General features: G+C 45.6%; 1 protein-coding gene across 2 annotated transcripts in view; it reads left to right on the top strand.

The window, feature by feature from the left end:
* The window catches only part of itpr3 (inositol 1,4,5-trisphosphate receptor, type 3), a 330,370-nt gene that overhangs the window by 174,754 nt on the left and 128,441 nt on the right, over positions 1–27,175 (top strand). For both annotated transcript variants that reach the window (XM_038820893.1, XM_038820892.1), the window contains exons 16-21: positions 1,716–1,888; positions 4,429–4,548; positions 15,749–15,931; positions 20,890–21,141; positions 22,644–22,788; positions 26,004–26,148. In XM_038820893.1, coding sequence (XP_038676821.1) covers positions 1,716–1,888; positions 4,429–4,548; positions 15,749–15,931; positions 20,890–21,141; positions 22,644–22,788; positions 26,004–26,148 — 1,018 coding nt within the window. The remainder of the gene's footprint in view (positions 1–1,715; positions 1,889–4,428; positions 4,549–15,748; positions 15,932–20,889; positions 21,142–22,643; positions 22,789–26,003; positions 26,149–27,175) is intronic.

The raw sequence follows: 27,175 nt of genomic DNA, 5'->3' as shown, positions 1-27,175 counted from the left end.
CCAAATCCCACAACGCTTTTCATTGGAATCGATTAAATTCCATGTGGCGCCGGTGCTAGCCCCACCACAGTCACTGAATTGGTCCAGGTTCGGTGCCAGTTTTGCTGTCATGAAAGTCCACAAATCTTGCCCCAAGGTCAACACTTAGTCTCAGGAATGGAGAATCATGCCCCAGGTTCTTCTACTGTCAGTAGTGAGCAAACAGTGACCTCCAAAGGGCACAAAGTGAGGCAATTTAGTTCTGCAAGTAGTGTCTGCTGCTCATGTATACAAAGTAAAAGCACAGTGTTTGCAGACTGAGTAGTGGCTTTGTTACTTACAAGATAGAAGATTAGAGCATTTGATTAAGGGTAGCACGGTGGCGCAGTGGATTAGCCCCGCTGCCTCACGGTGCCGAGGTCCCAGGTTCGATCCCGGCTCGGGTCACTGTCTGTGTGGAGTTTGCACATTCTCCCCGTGTTTGCGTGGGTCTCGCCCCCACAGCCCAAAAGATCTTTTGGGCTGTGGGGGCGAGACCCACGCAAACACGGCTAGGCTAGGTAGATTGGCCACGCTGAATTGCCCCCTAATTGGAAAAAATGAATTGGGTACTCTAAATTTATAACAAAAACAAACATTTGATTAATCATACAGGAGTAACAGTCAGCGATCGCTAAACGCATTGTAGGTACTGCCAAAAGCCGCGGGCCTTTAGGGTAATGGGTTTCCCTCCAATGACTGAGCTGTGCATGTTCTCATTCATTCAAGAGTCACTTTTACCTCTGTTGCTTGGGAATCCTAAAACAAAATAATTACCATTTGCAATGTGATATTCCTCACAATCTTTAACAATTAATAATAATAGAAAAAAAGATGTAGGTACCACTACACACAAGAGCCTTGTAAGATGCTAATTAAAGGAGTACCGCATTCTTATTTTCTCAGCATACTTCGAGCTCCCGCTGTTGTGTATGTTTTGGGTTCCAAACAAACTACAACATAAATACGTTAATGAGTGGAGCTAGGAATGGATTCCTTTTCAAAAGGCAGCTTGCTATAACCTGTGTCATTTATGGGCGGCATGGTAGCACAGTGGTTAGCACTGTTGCTTCACAGTGCCAGGGTCCCAGGTTTGATTCCCGGCTTGGGTCACAGTCTGTGCGGAGTCTGCACGTTCTCTCTGTGCATATGTGGGTTTCCTCCGGGTGCTTCGGTTTCCTCCCACAAGTCCCGAAAGACGTGCCATTAGGTGAATTGGACATTCTGAATTCTCCCTCTGTGTACCCGAACTGGCGGCGGAATGTGGCGACTAGGGGCTTTTCACAGTAACTTCATTGCAGTGTTAATGTAAGCCTACTTGTGAAAATAAAGGTGATTATTATTATTGTCTGGGGCCTGCATTTTGTGCTCGGGTCATGCAGAGCAGGACTTGCCAAAGCAATATTTTGTTAAATCTACCTCACAAAAAACACACACAAAACAATTATTTTCTGAGGCATTAGTCCCTTTTGGAACACTTATGAGCTCATGGAAGAGGGTAGGAAGTAGGAAGTTACTGTATTTGTACAAAACTGTGCAGCAATAAGAAACTAGCAGGTTTCAAGGGCAAGAAACCACTGAATAGAGAGCTCATGCCATGCAGATTGAAATGGGGAGGAGACAATAGGCTGGAAACAAATGGGGATATGAAAATAAGTGTATTCCAGTTTAACATCTCCCTCTTGTCACTGTGCTAGGAACACATTGCAAAGCAATTTGGAGTGATGCAGTCTCAGATTGGCTATGACATTTTGGCTGAAGACACAATTACAGCTCTACTCCACAACAACAGGAAGCTACTAGAAAAACACATAACAAAAACAGAGATTGAAACCTTTGTCAAACTGGTGAGGAAGAACCGAGAACCCAGGTAGGGCGATATTGTTTTAGAGATGGGTCTATCTGTTCAATGTGCCTTAATCAGGAATGTTTAGTGCAGCTTAGCCACTGGGTGGCATCTGTTCAGTGTGGTCAAATGTCCTTTGAGAGCCTCCGAAACAGCTTCTCCGAAAGGGATTCCTCCAGCCATTCCTGGATTACTGAGGTAGTGTTGTGTTTTCATGGGTGCAATGTTCCAGTCTTTGGAATGTTGCTGGCACAGATTGGCAACAATATCTTCCAGTACTTGTTGCCCTCAACTTGCAGTGAATTGTACCAAATGCTTTGCTCTATAAAACATGATGGGCTGTGGTTTCAACTTTCTGCCCAGACATAAAACTGGCACTACCCCATTTCCATTGCTTTGTATAACAGCCAGCCATTCCACAACATCAGTTCCATGCCCAGATGCAACTTGAAGATTTGTCCCCAGTAAATCATAATATAAGTTACTTCAGCATAACTAGAGCAAGTGCCTGCAACTTTAAACAGCTGAATGAGTTTTGATTTGCACAGTTGGATTGAAGCAATTTTGTGTGGTATTGTAAGTTTATTGTGAGTGGGGCATGTGTCTTGGACTAGCTCCCATTCATTTTAAAAGAAGGAAGAAGCAATAGGATTCTTAAAAAAACTTGATTGATGTGATCAAATTAGTTTTTAAAATTAATGGCTGGGATTTTCCAGTCCCAACATTGGGGGCAGGAACAGAAAATTTGGAGTGGCAACCAAAAGTCAATTGACCTTCTGCGGGACTGTTATTCCTGCTCCTTCACAGCTCATAGTTACAGAGTCCTGATTTGTCACTGATTTGAGCCAAGACGGTGATTGTGTGAAACAGAAATTTGCATACTGATAGTACGAACATATGAATTAGGAGCTAGAGTAGGCCACTTGGTCCTTCAAGCCTGCTCCGCCATTTAGTAAGATCATGGGTGATCTGATTGTAACCACAAGTCCACATTCCCGCCTACCCCCGGATAACCTTTCACCCCCTTGTTGATCGAGAATCTATCTGGCTCGGCCTTAAAATTAGTCAAAGACTCTGCTTCCATTGCCTTTTGAGAAAGAGAGTTCCACAGACTCACAATCCTCTGGGGGAAAGAAATTCTCTGTTTTAAATGAGTGACCCCATATTTTTAAACAGTTACATTACTCCGGACCTTAAATGTGTCGATCAACTCACCTTTTACTCTTCTAAACTCTAGTAGATACCAGCCTAACCTCTCCAACTTTTCCTATTAAAATAACTGGCCCGTTCCTGGTATTAGTCTGGTAGTCCGTCTGTGAATTGCTTCTAATGCATTTACATCTTTCCTTAAATAAAGAGACCAATACTGTGCACAATACTCCACTCACCAATGCCCTGTATAACTGAAGCATAAGCTCAAATCAGTGGCAAATTAGGACTCGAACGATGAGTTGCGAAGAAGCGTATTAGGCTTATTCCTGGCACAATACATTATAATTTAGCTTTCATAATTACTTGTTGTACCTGTATACTAGCCTCTTGTGATTCATGCACTAGGACACCCAGATCCCTCTACGCCCCAGAGCTCTGCAATCTCTCACCATTTCGGTAATAAGCTTTTAAAAATGATTTCTGCCAAAATGGACAATTTCACATTTGCCCATATTATACTCCATTTGCCAGATTTTTGCCCACTCACTTAGCCTATCTATGACTCTTTCTAACCACCTTATGACCTCTTCATAATTACTTTCCCACCTATCTTTGTGTCATCAGCAAATTTATCAACCATGCGCTGGATTCTCCGCTGGCAGGATTCTCCGTTGCGCCAGCAGCGCACCCACGCCCGATAGCGTGGGGCTGCACACAATGGGAAATGCCATTGGCCGACTGGTGGGACGGAGAATCCAGCCATTGGCGGGGCGCGGCACATCAGAAAACTGGTGCAGCGGTTCGGAGAATTCCACCCCATTGCCTTTGGTCCCTCCATCCAAGTCACTTGTATAAATTGTAAAAAGTGGAGGTCCCAGCACTGATCTTTGTGGCACACCATTGGCCACGTGCTGCCAACCAAAAAATGACCCATTTATGCAAAAAATCTGTTTCCTGTTGGCAATATTCAATCCATGACAATATGTTACCCCTTGCACCATGTGCTTTTACTTTCGGCCAAGATAATGAAGTATGCTGAGCGCTATAAAATCCTGGATAAAATAAATAGTCCCTGAAAATGGGCGCAGGGATCACCACATCCGTCTATCTTACGAAGGTATCATGGTATCTTTATGCTGCCTGCTCAGTACCATTTTAGTCCAGCCAGCGTTAACAATGCTGCTCAGTGTTCTTAGTGTCAGCAGGGGGCTAAGAATCGTTACCCACTTAGCACTACTTATAGCTAGTCTGCACTTCTTTAAAATGGGATGTGCATTGTGGCTGCGGGAGGTGCTGTCATCATTCCAAATAATGCTGTCCCTAAGTATAAAGCCCTGTACAGTTAAAGGTTGAATGAAATAATCTGCATTTTTGTCAAAAACCTGTCTCTAACTCTTGCTGCTTTCCAACAGATTCTTAGATTATTTATCAGATCTCTGTGTGTCAAATCACGTCGCCATTCCAGTCACCCAGGAGCTTATTTGCAAATGTGTGCTGAATCCCCAGAATGAAGATATCCTGATAAAAACTGAGTGAGTGACAGATTCTTTTCTCAGTAGCGGTCATAGGGGTTGTGCTGTGACTTTGCTTTTTTGTTTGGTGGAAGAATAATGCTGATTCATATACTGAATGAAGCGAATAGGGTTGTGCATGAGGTTTGCATTGCTTAATTGAAAGAACAAAAGCAATTCTGTGCACAACAACTCACATAAACGTCATTGTGTTTTCTCCATTTCCCTGATTGCTCTAATTAATCAACAGTTCTGCATTGACTTCGGCAAGCACCTTAAATGAATATTGCTTTATGCTCAGAACCTGTAGTTGCCAGTTTATCAATACAGTTCCTTTATTAAAAAAAGCAAAGATGACTAACCTGGAATATGTTTGAATGTCCACAACGTTTCAATCTCAGTGCCTACGTCAATGTTTCCCTTTCATGAGTTTTGGGATTAAGTGCAGATTGCGTTTGACTCTTCTCATGTTCCAGAATGCTCTAACACCTCAGATTAAGGAATGATTGCCACTCTAGCGACTGTACAACTGAAATCAATGAAAGTAAAATTGCAACAGAAAGGAATGTGCTTGTGTGCTTTCTTTGTTTGGGGTCGGGACATATTGGATGGAATTCTCCCAAAAAATGACCGACGGCGGGATTCCAGGCCTCCCAGCCGTGTGTTTCTGGGCATCAGGAGGCGGTGTGCCGCTCACTGGAGACTGGATTCTCTGCTCCTGCCGACGTCAATGGGAATTCACATTGAAGCCACAAGAGAATACCGCTAGCCTAGCCTCAGAGAGATCGGGAAGGGGGATCTCAAAATCAGAGGTCGACCACTTTCCCACTCACCCCCAAGGATCGCTGGTGATGGGGCCCTCCCAAAGGGCTTCCCTTCAGGTCCTGCCCCCTTCTAGCCAGCAATAGGTCCCTCCAATCATCTGCACCGGTGGCCCCATCCCAGGTGAGCGACACCCCACTAAAGCGTCGGCAAATGCCCCACTTTCATGTACCCTTTATGCCCCCTTCAGGCACCTCACCAACATTGCCATGCCACGCCACCATGACTATGCCTCTTTCATGACAACCACCGCTTGCCCCATCTTTGGCAGTGCTCCTTTGATCCTTACAGTGCCAATGTGGTGGGGCCAGGTTGGCAATTCCAGGGTGCCTAGGGGTGTGCCAGGGCACTGCTATGCATGCCCCTGACCACCAGGGGGTTCCAATGGCCTCTGTGGCCCATAACATGGTCATTACATCTGGTCTCTGATGGTGTAGACCAGTGGTCATTCCTGCTAGCCACAGCTGTGCCGGCGGGGAGAGAGAATCCCGGGAGCCAGGAGACTCCGGCTTGAAATGGCCTGAGTATATTTAAATGCTCGTTTAAATATGTTCATTTGGTTCATGCCCAGCAAATGTGTCAGCTTGCCATGGGCTTGGACCACCCTGTTCCATTGGGTGTCTGGCGTGAACCACGTTTACGGGCTCTCCCGCTATTCTCCTGGAATAGCGGGATGTGCACTGGACGCAACGTGAGCGGAGAATCGTCCCCATTGTGAAAAATGTAGAAGGTGTTCTGTGCTGCATTTTGTGATAATGTACCTTTAAGGGATAACAGCATGTCATCACTTTTAGGGAAGCGTGTCATGTGATCCAGCTTCAATTTCACTTTGGCCTGGAGCAGAGGGGGGCTGGACTGGAAGGGACAGGGGTGGTCGGAATGGAGGTTGGGGGGGGGGGTTTGGACCAAAGTGGTGGGGTTGGACCGGAAGGGGGGGAACCATTCCGGGGTGGGGGGAGTGGTACAGTCATAGAATCATAGAATTTACAGTGCAGAAGGAGGCCATTCGGCCCATCGAGTCTGCACTGGCCTTAGAAAGAGCACCCTACCCAAGCCCACACCTTCAACCTATCCCCGTAACACAGTAACCCCACCCAACCTTTTTTGGACACTAAGGGCAATTTAGCATGGCCAATCCAGATAACCTGCACATCATTGGACTGTGGGAGGAAACCGGAGCACCCGGAGGAAACCCACGCACACATGGGGAGAACGTGCAGACTCCGCACAGACAATGACCCAAGCCGGGAATCGGACCTGGGACCCTGGAGCTGTGGAGCAACTGTGCTAACCGCTATGCTACCGTACTGCCCCAGTCAGACTGGTGGGGGATTGGGGGGGGGGTGCTTCTGTAGCGGATCCCCTGGGGGTGGGGGGTAATCTGTGTGGAGAGTCCCATGTGAGGCTGTGTCTGGGTTTTTAAAATGGTTACTCTGTAGTTAGAAGTGATTGTTTTCCTCTAACTCTTTCAGAGTATCAGGGTAAAATTAGCATCCAAAGTTAGTAATTTAAATCATTCCTGTTGGATCGTTCCCAGCCCAGCACAATTGTCCAGAGGAAGTCAGAATTTCTGGGCAATTGCCGGGTAAACGCTTACATGGGAACTTCCTGGAGGGATTCCCCAGTGTATTCAGTTTACCCCTTGAATATGATGCTGGGGAGCCAGGAAAGTATGGGCCATTAAGTGCCCCACTGGCTGACACGATCCTGATAAACACCTCCCTCTGGGCAGCGAGGGTAACAACTGTTTCAGGTGCAAGCTTCGGTCTTCAACTTGATTGACTCTTCCTCTCCATGGAGATCGTGTTCCCTTTTAGTGGAACTCTTACCTGTCCCAGTGTAGCAAGCTCAATTCTTTAAATGCCTTCTCTTCCTGCACCCATAACAGTGAGCCTGGAAAATGGTAGGCCCCATCATGCTTGTGGACCATGTGGTGATCACAAGTTAACTAGATGCAATACAACTGAGCAAACACTAGAGGGAGCACGGGAGAGCCATATAAATAGACCGGGACAGGAAGTGACGACACACTTCACAGAAGGCAGAACTCGTAGCAGGGCACAGACACACCAGCTAGTAGCATTTGAGGTAGCCGTAGGTAAAGCTCTGAAGAGAGAACAAATTCACAATAAAGCATCTTCTCCACATTTGAGACTACGAGCTTTATTAAGACACGAGGAACAACACATGGTACCCAGGAGTGGCTTCAGACGCTTACTACAGGACAACTCAGTGGCAGACACAGAAAGAACGAAATGGCATGGAAATCTCCTACTGGACATTCGACTTGGGAAGACATCGCTGATGGGAGGATGTGCCTTGGATTCCCACTTCAGCTGGACACGACTGGAAATGTAAGAAGTGTCTGGAAAAGGTTTAAACAATGGTTCGATTTCGGTATCATAGCATATGATGCAGCAGCAGCCTCAGACGAAATTAAAATAGCAATTCTCATCGAAGGACATGAAGCTACGAAAGTTTATAATGGATTTAAATACTCAAAAGGTGAAGACAGAAACGACAAGAACAGCAACAAGAACGGCAACGAAAACAACAAAGACAGGAACGACAGAAACAACAGCAATGAAACAACGACTTGTACACAATGGTACTACTCGGCACATGAAGGACAATGCCACAGCACACTGCAAAATGATGACAAGACTACAAACATGTCATGGGATGACAACGAATCGCACAAACTCACATCTGCTCTAGAACAAGCAAGCACACCAGCATCCAAGGCGGATGAAATAATAAATCAATACCACAAGCACAGAAAAAAGTCCATGCCAGTCAACATCAGTGATGTGACCATGCAAACACCTCGGGATGACGCTTTGGGGACTTAAAATAACAAGGAACACCAACAACATTCACAGCGGACTTGCAATATCAATATCACCACGTCATCAACAACAAAAAGAAAAAAAACTGAACAAATTCATCAAGTTTGGACTCATAAATGTTTTATTAAGATTGGACTCATAAATACATTGGCTTTGTAAAAAACAAAATATGCAATAGCACCATCACTTGTATAGATACGCATATCATAAGTAACTGTTTTGTATAATTTTCTTTAACGATGTACAGAAAATATGTAAAGAGAAAAAGGGGGATGTGGTGATCGTAGATTGACTAGATACAATACAATTGAGCAAACACTAGAGGGAGAGCTATAAATACACCGGGACAGGATGTACAATTTTCTTTAACGATGTACAGAAAATATGTAAAGAGAAAAAGGGGGATGTGGTGATCACAAGTTAACTAGATGCAATACAACTGAGCAAACACTAGAGGGAGCACGGGAGAGCCATATAAATAGACCGGGACAGGAAGTGACGACACACTTCACAGAAGGCAGAACTCGTAGCAGGGCACAGACACACCAGCTAGTAGCATTTGAGGTAGCCGTAGGTAAAGCTCTGAAGAGAGAACGAATTCACAATAAAGCATCTTCTCCACATTTGAGACTACGAGCTTTATTAAGACACGAGGAACAACACCGACCATTTCCTCAATTCATGGCCCCATTTTGTAAGCAATTCCAAATTTGCCATTATTTGTTGTCAGTGCAACAAATCACTGTGGGAAATAGTCAACAAAATTAAAATGAAGAGCAATTGAAGGGCGAGGAGAGATAATTTGACAATGCTTGACTAAGTTAACCTCATTACTGTTTGGAAGGTAGAAAGCTGACTTTGTTTTTACCTATTCATTCACAGTAGGTGAGCATCACTGGCTAGGCCAGAATTTATTGCTCATTCCTAACTGCCCTTAAGAAGGTGGTTGGTGAGCTACCTTCTTGAACCGCTGTAGTCTGTGGTGTAGATACACCCACTGTGCTGTTAGAGAAGGGAGTTCCAGGAATTTGACGCCGCAACAGTGAAGGAACGGCAATATATTTCCAAGTGAGGATGTTGTATGGTTTGGAGGGGAGCTTGCGGTGTTCTCCTGTATCTGCTGCCCTTGTCCTTCCAAGTCAAGGGTTTTCAAAGAGCGGGCTGCGACCTGCCGGTGGGTCATGGACGGGAGTGGCAGACCGATCAGTCGGGGCATTTCCGTGGTGGTCTCGATCATGGGAAAAAAGCCCAACTGCCACAACTACCATTTAAAGTGAGAATGACAGCGATACCGGCTTTTGAATAAGAATGAAATGGAGCTGTGAGCAGTCTTCGAACTATAAGCAGCATCGGACAGGAGGTCACGTGCCCTGCGCACATACTTGACATCAAACATCCTGTACTTTTGGTGCCAAATCATGGGGGAGAGCTTCTTCCATTTTCTAGCTGCTAGCAGGGAAGACAAGAGGACTGTAAAGATGGATCATTTTGTTAAAAGGAAGAGTCGGCCAGGGACACAAATAGGTGGTGTACCTGCTGGCCAAGATCTCCCATCTGAATCTGCTGGAGAGAGATTCTCAGGAGAATCTACAGAAGAACAGAGCAGTGCTCGTGTTTTGAATCATAGAATCATAGAATTTACAGTGTAGAAGGAGGCCATTTGGCCCATCGTGTCAGCACCGGCGCTTACAAAGAGCACCCACATATCTACCCTATCCCCATAACCCAGTAACCCCCACTTAACATTTTTTGGACACTAAGGGCAATTTAGCATGGCCAGTCACCTAACCTGCACATCTTTGGACTGTAGGAGAAAACCGGAGCACCCGAAGGAAACCCACGCATGCACGGGGAGAACGTGCAGACTCCGCACAGATAGTGACCCAGCCGGGAATCAAACCTGGGACCCTGGAGCTGTAAAGCAACTGTGCTAACCACTATGCTACTGTGCTGCCCCAGAGCTCCAAAGCCTCTGGTTTACAGCCTACAAAGAAGAAACTTAACTTGGGAACAAAGCAGTATAAAGATGATTTTTTTGAGGCATGGCTTTGTCAATTGTGCCAATGCAAATAAGGATGCAAAGCCCATTGTTTATTATATGCGGGGAAGTACTGGCAAAGGAGAGAGGTTTCAGATTTTGAAAGAGAAGTGATGGGTGGAAGATTCCTTTTGACTAAGCTGCTGTACCTGACCTATGACAGCACATTAAAAATATGCCAAAAGTCATGAGACTGTCAGCATTCTATAGTAGCATCTCCCAGAAATATCTAGTGCTGAGGAAAACACGCATTTTGTTGCAATTACCCTTCACGATGACCTACATGTGTGAGGTTGGACTTTTCGTTTTCATAAAGATGAAGACGTCACAAAGGAATTGGCTGAAGTCAGCACCTGATATGTGCCATTGCCTTATCCTCCTTCGAACTTAATTGGAGTGAGATCATGAGGGCTAGCAGTCAGGCAGTGTAGAGCTCCCAGCTCTAGCTGCCGAGATGGGCCGGAGCATTGCCGGGTCCCTGGCCATGCATGAACATGGCGGCGGCCTGCAGCGGCTGTGCTGTGCTTCATCGTGGACGCAGCCTGCGGACCTGAACCGCAAAAATAGTCCCCCCTTTGGCCGGTTCGCGCATCCCTGACCGGCCCCCCATTGTGCCCCCAGCCCCGATTAAAGTCTCCCCTGACCGTGATTGCTCCCCCCCCCGACTTTCGCAGCGCTGGACTGAGTCCGCAGCTGCCACGCTGAGTCTCCTCCACCCGCCCCCCCCGTCGCCGAATGCGATTTCGGCATCGGGGCTCGGAGAATCCAGCCCACCATTCTAGGTGGTTGAGGTTGTGGGTTTGGAGGGTGCTGTCAAAGGAACCTTGGTAAGTCACCACAGTGAATCTTATGGATCAGGTTTGCCCAACCTTGTCAAGGGGCACATTTCAATTTTTTTCCACTCTCAAGGAGTCAATTTTCTCTCTCAAGAAGTAAATTTCGATAAAGATACGTTTTAGCGGGACATTAACCATGAATTTCAATAGAATGTTCAGGTGTATAGATAAAAAAAACAACTTCCTGAGCAAAATTAAAGCAGCATCAAAGCAATAAATAAATAATTTAAAAATGAGCAATTAATAAAAATGACCATTAGAGTATGAGAGAGTCTGATTGTTTTCCTTGTTCACTCTCAGTTGCAGGGTACTTAGTCACTCACTCTCATCCACTCTCTCGTTCATACACACAAACTTCACTCACTCATACACACACACCCTCGCTCATACAAACACACACACACACTCAGCCCCATACACAAACACTCACTCACAGACACACAGGGCATGATTTAATGGCCATGTTGAGCTTACGCGAGAATATGATGACGCCTTAGATCACGGGAGAGGCCAAAAACGAGAACCGTGCTGGGCTCCGTTTGGTTTGCGATCTAAATGGCCCGTTACCATTGATGAAATCAGGAACCTGCCATAGCGTGGAGAGATACCAATAATCACGGCTTAAAGCCAATTGCCATACATTTAACGAGAGCGACCCTTAATCTAACAGCCTCCCGTGATCTAACCGTCTCCCCAACAAGTGGTCACGCGAGTGCCGATCAGTGCTCCTTTTTAAAAACGTGAAGCTGGCAGTGCACGCAGGTCCACCATGCCACCACCTGGATTGTGTGTTCCCATTCCGGTAGCATCCCCGGCCCCTGCCTGACTGCCTCATCGATCACCCATAACTCCCACTGACTGTGGAGGCCCCTGGCCGTGTAGCTGAAGGCGATTGCTATTTGAGAATTGGCAATTATAGTTAAGTGAGCAATGGGTAGGCATGCCATGTAGCATTTGGGAGTTATTGCCCAGCATCCCAATCAAACCGTGATACCTGGACACTGTGCCTGAACAGTGCAGAAGGCAACACCACTGATGCAGTAGCCAACATCCGAACACTCAGGGACTGGGCCCTAGCACCGGGAACAAATCTGCCCAAAAGGGTGGGTGTGTGCACCGGGGGGGACCAGCGCCTGGTTCAGGTAACGTTACATGCAGGTGGCTGGGGTATAGGGAGTGGGGTCCGGTGACCAAGGGGTCCCACTGCGGCTGGGGGTGCATGGGCAGGGCACGCCGGATGGCAGGGTGTGTGGGTAGGTGGGGGTTTAGCAATGGTGGAATGGAGGGTGCCGGGGTGGAAGACACCGCTGGTTGTCAACTCACACGCTCTCCAATTCCTCATAGATATTGTCGTGATCTCTGTGTATGTAAATACATGATTAGTTAATGTGCAGTCAGTACAGTCAGATGATCACTAGATGGCAACACTAACAGGGACTACATAAGCAAGCTTAAGCTCTTCCCTTCTTCTCTTCGTGTGTGTTGGAGCTATAGGATAGAAGTGTGACCAGCTCAGAGTGCAGTGTATTATATTCATTGTTTAGTTAATTCTACTACTAGTCAAAGTATCAAAGTAAAGAACTCACAAGTATATTATTTTGTTACTCAATAAATAATTTGTCACCAACTGGAAGATTTTGACCGTTTATCATCAAGTTAAGTATAACTCGGCAAGACAAATGAGTAGCATATATATTACACCCCTGTAATGTAACAAGCATGGATGATATATTGGAGCCATGGAAGCTGCCCTCGTGATTCTGCTGGCAGGCCAGGCACCGGAAAAGGCAGCAGCAGGGTCGACAGAGGTTTGAGGCGACAACCCAAGTGCAGGGCCTGAGCATCGGGCTGCCCATCAGGTCAGGGATGGACCCAGAAGGGAGGTGGGTGATGGCCCAAGTTGGTCAAGTGTCGCTGGTCTTTCATACACATGACGGACAGCGTGTGCCACAGGAGGCTCCGCCTCAATGAGGGGATGGTGCAGCTTCTGTGTCATCTTTGCGAACTTGGCATCATGTGTAGGAAGCGGATATCTGCTCCCGGTGGTCTTCAAGGTCACCTCAGTCCTGAATTCTTCCGCCTCGGGGGGGAGGGGTTGGATTAAATTGGACACTGATGTAATTCAACAATATGTAGAGCTCCACTGCAATGTCACAATTGGCACATTTTGTTAAAACATTGAATTGAAAATTGCAGGCCTAGAGGTTTTGTACAAAATTGACATGTTTTTCTAGACTCATTTTTGTGCTTCAAGTTAAGTAGCTTAACGATGTTCCAGGCTAAACATCAGCAGATGGAGATCTGCCTAGTTTTCTGAAGCCCAGGTGTAAGAGAGATGGATGTAAATCCTACATAAAGCAGCAGTATCAATTCTCTCACAGTCTTTTTCTCCTGCTTCGCTACTATCAGGACTCGCATTCATCTACACTGCACAGAGCATAATAGCTTGAGACTGCACAATGCTCTCTGGTTGACAAATACAAATTGTTCTGAAATTCTGGTTAGCAATCAATGCCTAGCAAAGCTTGTCTCACTTCCAATTTGCAGTTCTACATCTTCATTGTCTTGGCATAGCTGACCAATCTTGTGCATTATTGGCAGATTATATTGTGAGGTACTGCTGACAATTAACAGGAAGCATCTCAAGCTTTGCATTAAAAGCCTGCAACAGATCATTTTCTGTGACTAATAGTGAGGTGCACATTAGAACATTATAGAATAGAATACAATCACTGCATCCCGACAGTGCAGAAGGAGGCCATTTGGCCCATCATGTCTGCACCAACCCTTTGAAAGAGCACCCTATCTTAAGTCCACTTATCCACTACCCCACCTAACCTTTGGACACTAAGCTGCATTTCAGCATGGCCAATCCACCGAACCTGTCCATCTTTGGACTGTGGGAGGAAACCGGAGCACTCGGAGGAAACCCACGCAGAAACAGGGAGAAAATGCAAACTCCACACAGACAGTCACCCAATGCCGCAATTGAACCCGGGTTACTGGCGCTGTAAGACATCAGTGCTAACCACTGTGCCGACGGGTCGCCCTATTATAAATGGAATGTTAGATTGTTGATGAATCTATTGGGTGGATTCTTACCAAAAAATGGCAAAGTGTCAATCCCGGAAAGAAAAACATAGTGAATCCATTGGTCAGATTTTTCATGGAATCTCGAGCCTATTAGAAAAAAAAAGTGATGTTAACGTCATCACGCTGGCGAGGCGGGGACTCTTAGAGCTGGGAACTGGATTAAAGCAGATCGAGCCGCGACCTTTAAAGGGTGCCCCAACCGACACTGCAACCAAAGGGCAGTACCCAGGCCACACCTCGGTGGTCTCAGGGCTCTGACTCTTGCCCCCCCCCCTCCGTGACGGTCATCACCAGCAGATCCCCCCCCACCCCCTCCGACAGTCATCGGCGGCAGATCCCCCCCCCCCCCACCCTCTCTGACAGTCATCCCCGGCAGATACCCTCACCCCCTCCGACAGTCATCGGCGGCAGATCCCCCCCCCCCCCTCCGACAGTCATCGGCGGCAGATCCCCCCCCCCTCACCCTCTCTGACAGTCATCCCCGGCAGTTACCCTCACCCCCTCCGACAGTCATCGGCGGCAGATCCCCCCCCCCCCACCCTCTCTGACAGTCATCCCCGGCAGATACCCTCACCCCCTCCGACAGTCATCGCCGGCAGATCCCCCCCCCACCCCCTCCGACAGTTATCGGCGGCAGATCCCCCCCCCACCCTCTCTGACAGTCATCCCCGGCAGTTACCCTCACCCCCTCCGACAGTCATTGCCGGCAGATTTTCTCTCACCCCCTCCTCCCCCCCCCCCCAACCCCTCCGACGGTCATCCCCGGCAGGTTCCCCCCCCCCCGCTTCCGACAGTCATTGCCAGCAGATCCCCCACCACCACCATCCCCACTGACAGTCATCCCTGGCAGATCTCCCCCCTCCTCCTTACCCCAACCCCCTCCAACAGTCATCGCCGGCAGATTGTATGAGGCTGGGAAGGTCTGGAGAGAGTGCCCTCAATGACATGCTGGTGTATTAAAATGAGGTTCCCGGGGTCACACTGCGCTATTCACACCACTCCGCTGGTGAGAGGCGGGGGGGGGGAGATTCCAAAAGCCAATCACACCAGAGAGAATCCGTTTTTCTCTTCTCCAGATTTTGAGCCCATGCCGACTTTCTCCCGGACAGAGAGAGAGATAGGTCAAAATCACCCCATGTTATCCACAATTGGACGTAGCACTGTTTAGTTAAAACATTTTTTCACAGAGTGAGCATGGTACCTTACAAATGAAAGGAAGATTTCATGCCGAATTGTAAATTGGACCAATGTTGATACAAAACACCAGATTAAGGACTTACCTTCTTACTCAGGTGGATATGTCCCGTTCAAAGATGAACAATCAGTTCTCTTGGTGTCCTGACCAATATTCCTGCCTAAAGTAACATTTCCTAAATTGATTATCTGGTTGTTCATTTGTTTACTCTTTGTGGGACCTTGTTGAGTCCAAACATGACTATGCATTCCTACATAACAACAGAAACTCATCGTCAGTGTAAAGCATTTTTGCACTTCCTGAGGATATAAGGTGGAATATGGGTGCCATTGCAAGTTCCTGCATTTTTGCAGGAGAAGTTAAATGCTCATCTGTATTTTCTTTATAGGCTGAGGCCAGTGAAGGAGATGTCTCAATCACCGGAGTACATGAGTATGGAGTACTTTGAAGAGGAAGTTTGGTTGATCTGGACAGACAAAATCAATGAAGTCCAGGAGAAGAGCATCAGACAGTTAGCTCAAGAGGCCAGAGCTGGCAACGTTCATGATGAAAATATCTTGACTTATTACAGGTAATTAACAAATCATTCATTAAAATAATACACTTTTTTTATTAAGTTACATTCAGAAGAAGCAACTTGTTAATAAATAGACTTACAAACATTTGATGTAATCATTAGATTTTTGTGAGGGTGGTCTGAGGGTGGTTTTGCAGCAAAGCCGAAAGTTGCCTTTTTGGAAGCTGTGCTGGTGACCAGAGCAAGCCTCTTTATGTCTACAGATTTTATTTAATGCTAGAATAGATCTTTATGCCAGTGTTTGCCCTCCTGAAGGGCATGGGTACCTGACTGGTGGGAGTAGGCATCTCAAAGGTAAATCATTTACTTCATTTATGGGATGTGGGCGTCACTGGTTAGGCCAGCATTTATTGCCCATCCCTAGTTGCCCTTGAGAAGGTGGTGGTGAGCTGCCTTCTTTGAACCGCTGCAGTCCCTGAGGTGTAGATACACCCACAGTGCTGTAAGAGAGGGATTTTGCCCCAGCGGCAGTAAAGGAACGGCGATACATTTCCAAGTCAGGATGGTGAATGACTTGGAGGGGAACCTCCAGGTGGTGGGTTTCTCAGGTATCTGCTGCTCTTATCCTTCTAGTTGGTAGTGGGTGTGGTTTTGGAATGTGCTGCCGAAGGAACCTTAGTGAAAATGCATTTTTTAAACTTAAATGTTGGATTTATTTTGTTTATATTGCTTTATCAACATCTTCATTATTGCAGCTATTATTGCTGTTGTCAGTATTAGATATTTTTAGTTTTGTAAAACTGTTATTTCCAACGCCAGTGGTTTTTTTGTTCTCAGGATTTCATCGACACTGGAATGCTTCTTTCATTGCCCATCCCTAAATCACTGAATTGAATATTTTTAAGGATACAGGAGAGGGCTTTACTTGTCGACCATTTTATGTTGGCCTGAGTCACAGATTCCCTTCCTTAAATGGCATTTGTTTTGTAAAGGGTATTAGTTGTTTGTCAGTATAACCTAGCAGCTTTCAAGATCACTTTATCTGCTGCCAGCCCCTAAGTCGCCAAATTTATTGAATTCAATATAACAGTTTTGTACAGTAACCATGAATACATGACACAGGCTTGCTAGTCTAGTACTGTTATCGCCACTTTATTGTACCCACTCATCAAAGAACATTGAAGGAATCCATTGTTTCAACATGTCCGCGTTGGCTCTTCGCTGGCACAATTCAAAACTAATCCATGTGTCCTCCTTCTCCATAACTTTGTCTCTTCTGTTTCAAATATTTATCCAATTTCCTGGAAAGCTGCAAGAGGGCGCGGTTTTACAGCCATGCTGCGCCTGAAAAGCGGGTGGCCGATAGAAGCCGGGAGACACCGCCCCTGGAATCTACCCAGCTCGCATTACCTAGCGAGATCTAACACAATCTCACGAGACGTTGCGATGCAAATCATGCCCATTTTGGCAAATCTGCATATGAAAGCAAGATAGCTAGTCTCACTTTAATGTGCAGATTCCTGAGGCTTGAGGTTTATCTCCTTTGCCTTGGAGACCTTGGGTGAATGCTATTCAGTACAGGTCTCCACAAAATGGGGACCAGATGGAATGGCACATGTGGGAGTCTCCCACAGGATTGTAGGCCCCCAGATACATGCCCTTTGAGCAGGGTGGTACCCTGGCACTGCCATCCTGACATTGCCAGGGTGCCAAGCTGGCATTTTTAGTGTTGTCGGGATTCGGCCAGGGTGTGGCCTATGTGGGTGTTGTGGGGGATGGGGGGGCAGACTCTCCCATAGTGCATTGGGGTTTGGGGGTGGTCGGGGATTGCTTTGTGGCTCCAGAAATTGGGATGCCACTTAAAAGTGAAGTCTTGATCTCTCGCTACACTGAGGAACTCCAGCAAGCGGAGCTCCTTAGTGCACAAAACGGGGCTGTGTGGGCCTCTGCTATGGGTTCCTCGCTAAGGCCCCCTATCTAATGCGAGTGCCTTTATAAAGTGTGTTTCTCGGTGCTGAGAGTGCCGGGAAACATGCAGCTAAACATGCTCAATATGGGACTTTGTTTTCATTTAGTTAAATCGCGCCCAGAGTCTATCAGTCATCCAGTTCCTCTGGCAATTACCTGTTCAATTTCCAGTTAACTTTCTCCAATTAAATAACTCAATACAATAAGTGTTTCTTTATAACTCTAGATCAGGGGTGGGCAAACTTTTCCGTGCAAGGGCCGCATTCAGAAATTCACAATTCACAAAGGGCCGCATAGTATATTAAGTAAAATAATTACTTCACCCGGTTATGATTCTGGGCGCCTCATATAGAACATAGAACAGTACAGCACAGAACAGGCCCTTCGGCCCTCGACTTTGTGCCAAGCAATGATCACCCTACTCAAGTCAACGTATCCACCCTATACCAGTAAGTAACCCAACAGCCCCCCACCCATTAACCTTTAAAAAAAATTAAAAAAAAAAAAAAAAAATTTTCAAAAATTTTTTTTTTTTTTAATGACTTGGTGGGCCGCAGAAATACCTTTGGCGGGCCGCATGCGGCCCGCGGGCCGTAGTTTGCCCACCCCTGCTCTAGATTCTCGTTACTGAGATCGCCCTTGTGAATCAGTGCTGTATCCTGTATATGACTTTAATGTTGACTCTATACAGGGACAGGCAAAACTGCATTCAGTAGTTTAACAATGACCCACTCTTGCACTCCATGCCCATATTCATAACCTAACACTGAATTCTCCTTTTATTTTTATCCACCTTTTTTTGCACTTGTAGGGAATTCTATTTTGGAATCTTCATGCACGCCCTTTACTGTGTTTTCAGTTTACATGTAGTCCCATTCTTTTTTTGTCTCCCAGATATATCAATTTTACTTATCCATTGAAAATTGTTCTGACCTGCTGTGTGCCCATTCTCCTAACTTGCCCAAAACTTCTTGAATATTTTGCTCGCCACTTACCAAACCTACTCTTCTGTCATTAGCAAATTTTGAGGTAAGAGTTCCCAGTAGCTCAGTCATCCTTATATGCTAAGAATCCCGGCCTCAACCGGGATCTTGGATTCATGTTGCATTACATTCACCCCCCATCATCTGGCCTGGACTTGCAAAATCCTACCAACTGTCCTGGTTTGAGACAATTCACACCTCTTTAACCTGGGCTCACCCCCTATCTCTGGATCTGTAATGAATTGATTATCCGCAAATGCTCGCATTCCAAGCATTGTCTGGCATCTCTGACTTTGTCTATATAAACGTTTCTGGAACATACCTCTCCATTCACCTGAGGAAGGAGCAGTGCTCCGAAAGCTCGTGTTTGAAACAAACCTGTTGGACTTTAACCTGGTGTTGTAAGACTTCTTACTGTGCTCACCCCAGTCCAATGCTGGCATTTCCACATCAAGAATGCTAGTAGGTACAGCATTGACTTTTGGGATGCTCTTCAAGACCCAACCACATTTAATTACCCAAACTCTCTGTTTCCTGTTCATCAATCAATTTTCTGTTCATACTGCTACATGTCCTGGTTTATACCAGATGCAGAATGTTATGTTCCTTATCAGTGGATTACAGAGAGGCCTGTAAAATTCCACGGGTAAGTTTCCACCGCTCTCTCACTGACCTCCAACCTGTCCACGATTTTATGGGGGGAACGCGAGGCCGAGGCAGCTCGCTCGCCCTCGGTGAGGCCCTTAAGTAGCCAATTAACTGCCCCTTCCCCAACCCTCCTCTTCCTGCTTCTACCTTTATTCCTGCGGCCTAGTTGTATATGTCACTGAATTTGGTAAACCACAAACCTAGAGCAATGCTTCTGGGGTTCCAGGTTCAAATCTCACCATGGTCCACATGTCCATCCTTGGCCTGCTGCAATATTCCAGTGAGGCCCAGTGCAAATTGGAGAAACAGCATCTCATCTTCCGATTAGGCAAGTTACAGCCTTCAAGACTTAACATTGAGCTCAACAAATTCAGACTGTGAACTCTTTCCTCCACCTTCACCCCATTTTTACTTCTATCAATTTATCTTAATTTCTTCCAACTATCTGTTTTAACCTCACCATTGTCCCCCTCACTCCCACCCTACTTGGGCCATCCGTTCCCTGTTGCCAGTTGCCCTTTGACAACTGTTCACCATTATTTGCCATTCACACATTCAAATCTCTTTATTGCCACTATCAGCACCCTTCTTAACCTCAATCGCCCCAATTTACATTCCTTTTGTCTTTCTGTCCACGACATCTGACCCCTTTTTCAGCCCCACCACTTCACGCCCTCCCCACTAAAGTATAAATCTGACCCTATTTCCAGTTCTCTCCATCTTTGACAAAGAGTCACCCAGACCCAAAACGTTAGCTCCCTTCTCTCTCCACAGACGCTGTAAGACCTGCTGTGATTGTCCTGTATTTTCTGATTTTGTTTTGTTGCTGCGAATTAGAGGATTGGACAGTGGGAGAGAGATGAGCAGAAGAGAGATGCCAATTGGGAGCGAGGCGGTGAGTGGGAGGGTTAACAGCCAGGCCGCAGGAAAAACAATTGTAGAAGGTCACATTGCCTTCCATAAACTTTAGCTTGAATTAAAGGAGACAGCTTAAAACATAACTCTTGTAACATCCAACATTCGTAACAAAATCTTTCTTCCACACAACACCCAGTCATCTATTTGCTGATTGTTTTGTCTCTTGTTTTCATACTGTGTGGATTTATACAGTTCACTTAATGAGATAGTTTGATTGTATCGATCTAAAGCTGTTATCTACTGCAGTTGCACAGAAAATAAAGCTTCTGTTTGGATGGTCTCAATTAAATTCCGAGTGGAGATGGCCCTCAGTACAAAGCTACCTCCAATTCAACAATGATTGACAGTATCACACACGGACTGCAAAATGGCTGGGGTGGAAAGTGGAAAAATTGCAGTGGAAGAGGTCCTCTAAAGTTCAGGCTAAAAGCCGTCGGTGGCACAAAGGAATGTTTCTAAAGTATATTTTAATGTGTCTCAATGTTTATGTTTTAGGTATCAGCTGAAGCTCTTTGCAAGGATCTGTCTGGATCGTCAATATTTGGCAATTGATGAGATTTCCAAGCAACTGAGTGTGGATTTGATATTTCTGTGCATGGCAGATGAAACATTGCCATTTGATATACGGGCTTCATTCTGCAATCTAATGTTGCATGTCCATGTAGACCGAGATCCCCAGGAACTGGTAACACCAGTGAAATTTGCTCGCCTATGGACTGAAATACCTACAACAATTACAATCAAAGAGTAAGACGATTTTAATTTATCTCAATGGGCTTACTTATGGCTCTATGTACAAGACTGTACGAGATACCATTTCGATAGAACAATTTAAGAAAATGAATTGTGCAATCCAGAGGGAGTCATAAGGTATAACCCAGCATGGTCGTAACGTATTATTGTGCGCTGAAGCTTGTGAGAGAAATTATGTTGTAAATTGGGCATTTCCCTAAACCCTTAAGATCAACCCTTTTTTCTGTAATTTGCTGAAAATGTGAACTGATAATTGCATGGGTTATGGGGAGAAGGCAGGAGAATGGGGTCGAGAACCTATCAGCCATGATTGAATGGTGGAGCAGACTTGATGGGCCGAATGGTCTAATTTTGCTCCTCTGTCTTATGGTCTTACGCTGTGGCAAGGGTGGCATGGCATCTAGGACCTTACTAAACAGTGGGACCAATAATGTACCCTTTAAACAATGAGAGAGAAGGATTGAGAAAGAAAGAGGAATGAAAGTGAAGGAACTGAGATTAATTAAATTCAAAGCCAGTCCAGAAAAAGAAATGAAAGGAGGTGGGAAGAGATTGGGATTAAGGGAGGAAGAAAAAAATCAGGAAGGAAAAGTATAAAAAAATTCATTTTTAGAATCTCTAAGGGATTCACCATCTGAGAGACTGAGACTCGACACTTTCAATTGTTCACCTTTAATTGACCACAGAAGTTGATTGGCATTGCATTCATAATCATCGCATTTTTCAAAGGGTACTTAGCTATTAATTACCAGATTAATTTATTGCACCAACTTGAATGAGAAATTAAATTGCAAATGCAGCAAGATTTTAAGAACAGCAAAGCTAAAGACAAGGGCCGGGAATCTGCACCTCGCCGTGCCACATCCCTCCCCTGACCAGCCGGCGGGAATCTCCGCCAGCCGGTCAATCGGGTTTCCCATTGTGGGGCAGCCCCATTCCGTTGGGCAAACCCCGGGCGCCGGCACAACGGAGAATCACGCCGGCGGAGAATCCCGGCCGAGATGCTGTTGCACAAAGTGAATACCTGAGAAGCAAGTTCCGGAGATTTGTAGCTCACGTCATATTTCTAATCCCTGAACCTGTGGGTCCATTTGCAGGTTAATAGCGACGTGCATCATTAACTTCCCATTATTTTTCCAGTATTTTATTTTTATAAAACATTCCCTGTCAGCTGACAAGGTAAGCTGACCTCACCTTGTAAAGCCCCTCTCTGGCTATCTTATAACAGGGCCGGAATTCTCTAGATGCGGGTATTCTCTATACCTGCCGGCAGCGCACCCCCATCCATGGGTTTCCGGGCAGCGTGGGATGGCTTCAATGGGAAATCCCATTGACAGGCAATGGGAAGATAGAATCGTGCCGGCAGCGAACAGCGCACGGCCGAGAAGCAGTCAGCTGGTGAAATGGAGAATCCCGCCCCCAGATAGTGAAACTCAATTATTGAAGAGGATTAATGCTGGGAGAAAACGTGACAGTTATTTAATTTTCGTTTGCAGTTATGATTCCAATTTGAATGACTTACGGGATGACAAGAAAAACACATTTGCCCACACAATGGAGTTTATGGAAGATTATCTCAATAACGTAGTGAACGATGCTCTTCCATTTTCCAATGAGGAAAAGAATAAGCTCACATACGAGGTAATTTTTTTTTTGTGCTGGCTTCCTTACAGTTATTTTAAATTCTCACTTCGTCTGACATTATTTTGACAGCCTGGTAAACACAGATAGATGTTTTATCAGGTTTGGTAGCTATATGATCAAATCATACTTGCAACAAAGGCATCTGTTTTTCACTGATTTTCTACAACAGGTACGTCTCATCTCAGTGTGACTACAAGATCCACAACCCACATCCTTTCATCGAATGCTCAGCATTTCAACTGCCATTTTTATGACTGGAGGTCCTCATTAGTATCTGGTTAGAAATACTGGACAAAAGCCGTGCCTTCCTCCCTCAGTCTTCTCTGGAATTCACTCCTTGAAACTTTTTGTCCTGCTCTGTCTTTCACCATCGTCAAAAATCTCTTCAAAGTCCATTTTTTCACCAATCCCTTTGGTCACCTCCTTTATCTTTATTCTGCTTTTGGTTTGAGTTAATCCAACCCCCACCCCGTTTGAGTTAATACCCCCTCCCCCTCCCGTCCTACACACACACACAAACACTTGGTGCATATTACCGTACGAAAGATCTGCACAGTACGGGTTAACACTGTCTTGAATGGTAGCTTTCATGTGCGTTTTGGTGTCAGCACCTGTACGAACATATTATAAACTGGGTAAACCATATGTTCACCCGAGTAGATAGGCCAGCGTTTGAATTGAAGGTAAATGATTAGTTAAGAGGTAAAGTTTATTTTTCAGCCATTTTCATCACATGAATGGTTTACGTAAACTGTATGTTTCCTGTAGGACATAGTGGACACGATAACCAGGTTCCATGCTGGGTGCATGAACCATGCATGTTGGCATCTCCGAGGGTCTCGCAGTCCATTAGAGGCCCCAGGTGATTGGGACAGGGCAAGTAGTACCCTGGCATTCCACCTAGTACCCAGGTACCTTGTCACTGCCAGCCTAGCACCCTGGCAGTACCACCCGGGCACCCTGTCAGTGCCAACCTGGTGCAGGGTTTGTTGGGGGTGAGGTTGGATAGGGGGTGTGTAGGGGGGATGTATAAATATGTAGATCTGGTAAAAATATAACAATATCTTTATGATGGGAGATTTTAATTTTTATGTGCCCTGGGAGAAGCAGGACAGCTCAGCCAGTAATGGCAATAAGATTCTGGAATCCCTGTCAGTTTTATGGAGCAATATGCTTTAGAACTGGCAGGGGAGCGGCACAAACTGGATTTTATGATGAGTTACAAACCCGAATCAGCTAAAGGGAAAATATCTCGCAAATTGTGACGATAATATGACAGAATTTGACACTAGATTTGAGAGAGAAGGGAGAGTCGCAAAAAAAGGTTTTAAATTTAAGGTAAACTCCGAAGGGCTCTGAAATGAACTGACCACAGTGAACTGGCCAAAGCTAATGGGAAAGCATACAGACAAACAAAGGTAAATATTCAAAGAAGTATTCCATACAATACACCAATTATTGCTGTAAAAGACAAAGGTTGCATTTGTGTAATTCAACGATCACGATCAACAAAGTAAGAGACAGTGCAAAGCTTTCCAAAAGGGTAGGCTGGGTTACGGGGGTAGGGTGGAGGCATGAGGTTAAGTAGGGTGCTCTTTCCAAGGGCCGATGCAGACCGATGGGCCGAATGGCCTCCTTCTGCCCTGTAAATTCTAAGATTCTATGATAAAAGGACAAAAGATGGCAAAAATGCAAGGAAAATTGTAAATACAGCAGGCTGGAACATTGTGAAAAGTAACAAAAGCAAACAAAGAAAATAACATTTTGCAAAAAGGAAAATGCAAAAAAAAACTCAGGCGTATCAGAGCGATGGCAAATGTTTTTCAATGTATTATGAGGAAGAGGATTGTAGTGGAGGATGTGGGTCCATTAAATTGCAGGCAAAGCTACAAGAGTTGTTGAAGAAATGGCAGGCTTTTTAAATTAATATGTTATTTCTATTTTCAAAGTAGGGGAATAAGAGAAAATACTACTGATACCCTGGTACAAAAATAAGGCAGGAAAAAGAACTTATAAGTAAAAATGGAATGGAAGAAATCATGGGAAATAAGACAGATAAATCTTCGGCATCGAGTAGTTTCCACCTCAGGGTGTTAAATAGATTTGGACATTTTAGGATTGAAAATTTCACTCCTTAATTTAAGTAGGGAGAGAGGGAGAAACTCGGGGCTAACTTTTGCCGGTAATGGGGATTTCCCACTGCTGAGTCCCCACTTAACATTGCTCATTTAACAATGTTCCGCTTTAGCACCATCCATGCTTTTTGGAAAAGAGTTGAAGCTGCTCTTCCTCAACTCCAGTGCTCTTGTTTACAGCGAAAATTCAGAGGAGGGAAGTGATGAGTAGGAACATTAAAAAATACCAACATAGATTATAACAGCCCCAGCTCAGCACTTCTGCACCTGTGGGACTCACACTTCCACAAACCTGTAGTTCCGGATCGGATCAGACCTGGATCTTGAACGGGAGGACAGGAGAGGGTGAGGGAGCTTGTGAGAGGGTTAGCCAGGGTGTGGGATGTTTGGTGGGAGGGCGGGTTGAGCATGTGGCAAGGACACAAGTCGGAGGGTTGGTCAATGGAGTGAAGCTACAGGTTGGAAGGCCGGGGGATGTGAGGATGGGGCGGTGCGGTGAGGCCACAAGTCAGAAGGTCTCGCACGGGGAGAGGCTGCCAATTGGAGGGTCATGGTGGGGGTGGGGGGGGGGGGGGGGGGGGGGGGGGGGGGGGGAAGAACCTGCAGCGACCGGGAGGATCAGGGAATGAGAGGTTCAGAAAACACAAGCTTAACAAAAATAAGTTGATAAAGCATGTGCCCCAAAAATTTAATTTGATATATAACAAATAGATTCACATATCTGTAGCAGTCCTTTTCTGACAGACATTCCCAATAATGGAAAATAAAATAAGGAGTGGGAAAATATTTTTTCTCACAACCAAAATGGCAGTGTAAGGAAAGCTTTTCCAGGATTTGCGGACCAGGGTTTGATTCTCCTGAAATTGAAGGTCATTCAGGATTACCTACTTATTTTGAATTTTCTAAAATCAATATTAATAATAATTGTTGCAATTACCAGAAAAGATGGATAATTACTCAGCAAGGCAAGGATTCTACTTCTGCCCTCAGTGTGGAAATATTTACTGTGTGTGGAATATTTATTGTGTGTGGGATATTATAAATTTACTGGTCCTCATAATTTGCATTCTACTCTAGGTGGTCAGCTTGGCCAGGCATCTGATCTATTTTGGCTTCTACAGCTTCAGTGAGCTTCTGCGACTGACCAGGACACTCCTTGGGATTATTGATTGTAATCAAGATGCCAACGTTTTAGATACCATGGAGCACGATGAGGGGGGTGGTGAGTATTTTTGTGCAAGAGTTTTGTACTCAGGAAATGTTCTCAGTAAGAATGGGGTCAATTTTTGATGTGATTCTTCTATTTGACAGTGGGTAGGAGAAGCAAGACTACTACACCCGCTCATTGAAAGAAGTCTGAACCATTTGCTCATTGGGCTTCAGTGAATGCTTCACACATTTGGGGCAACTCATGATCAGTTTACTGGGAAGAGGTGCAGAGTTTGGGAGTACACTTTGGATGGCATTTTCTGGTCCCGCCCATAGCAGAATCGTCACGTGCGGGATGCAAACTTTGGCAGACCAGACGAAGAACTGTTGACTTTGGGCGGGAATTTCTAGCCCCATGGCAAGTTCAGAAAATCCTGGCCCTTGTCTCCTCTACAAAGACATGCCTATCGAATTAAAATAGGAGAGATGGGGGTGTATCCGAGGCCACAGAGGGTAGGGCATTTTATGTATCTTACGTATGTAATAGCACTTCATATTCTGTTGGTTGTACAGTTTGAACAGATATTCCTGTTTCTTCCATAGTTAGCGGGATTCTCCATTCCGCCAGCCCTGTTTTCCAACGTGGCACGCCCCCACCGGCAGTGGGATTGTCCATTCCCGCAGCTGACCAACGGGGTTTCCATTATGGCCGGTCCACACCGCCGGGAAACCCACTGGTTTGGGTGCGCGCCAGCGAAGCGGAGGATTCCACCGACGGAGAATCCTGCAGTTTATCTATTTAATCTGTGCACAAGAATGATTGCCTGATAATGAGCTGTTACAAATGAGTAATTTTTGCAGGAATGCTCTTATTATAGATAAACTTGTATACTTTTTGCTCGTGCATAGATTTATGGAACTAATGATATTGCACCTTTCTCCAATTCCAATTGCCATTTTCAGCATCAAATTATCTTTTGGGTCCTGCAGGATTTTCTGGCTGTTCCCGCTGGCGGGGTCTTCCGGTCCCTCCAACGGTAACTCTCCCCGTCATTCCCTAGCAGCGGAGGCTGCGAGGAATGGGCAACCTGCTGACAGCA

Source organism: Scyliorhinus canicula, chromosome 15, assembly GCF_902713615.1.
Source record: "Scyliorhinus canicula chromosome 15, sScyCan1.1, whole genome shotgun sequence".
In the NCBI taxonomy this organism is placed as follows: Eukaryota; Metazoa; Chordata; class Chondrichthyes; order Carcharhiniformes; family Scyliorhinidae; genus Scyliorhinus; species Scyliorhinus canicula.
Note: the sequence above shows the minus strand (reverse complement) of the source record. Positions and strands in the feature narration are given on the sequence as shown.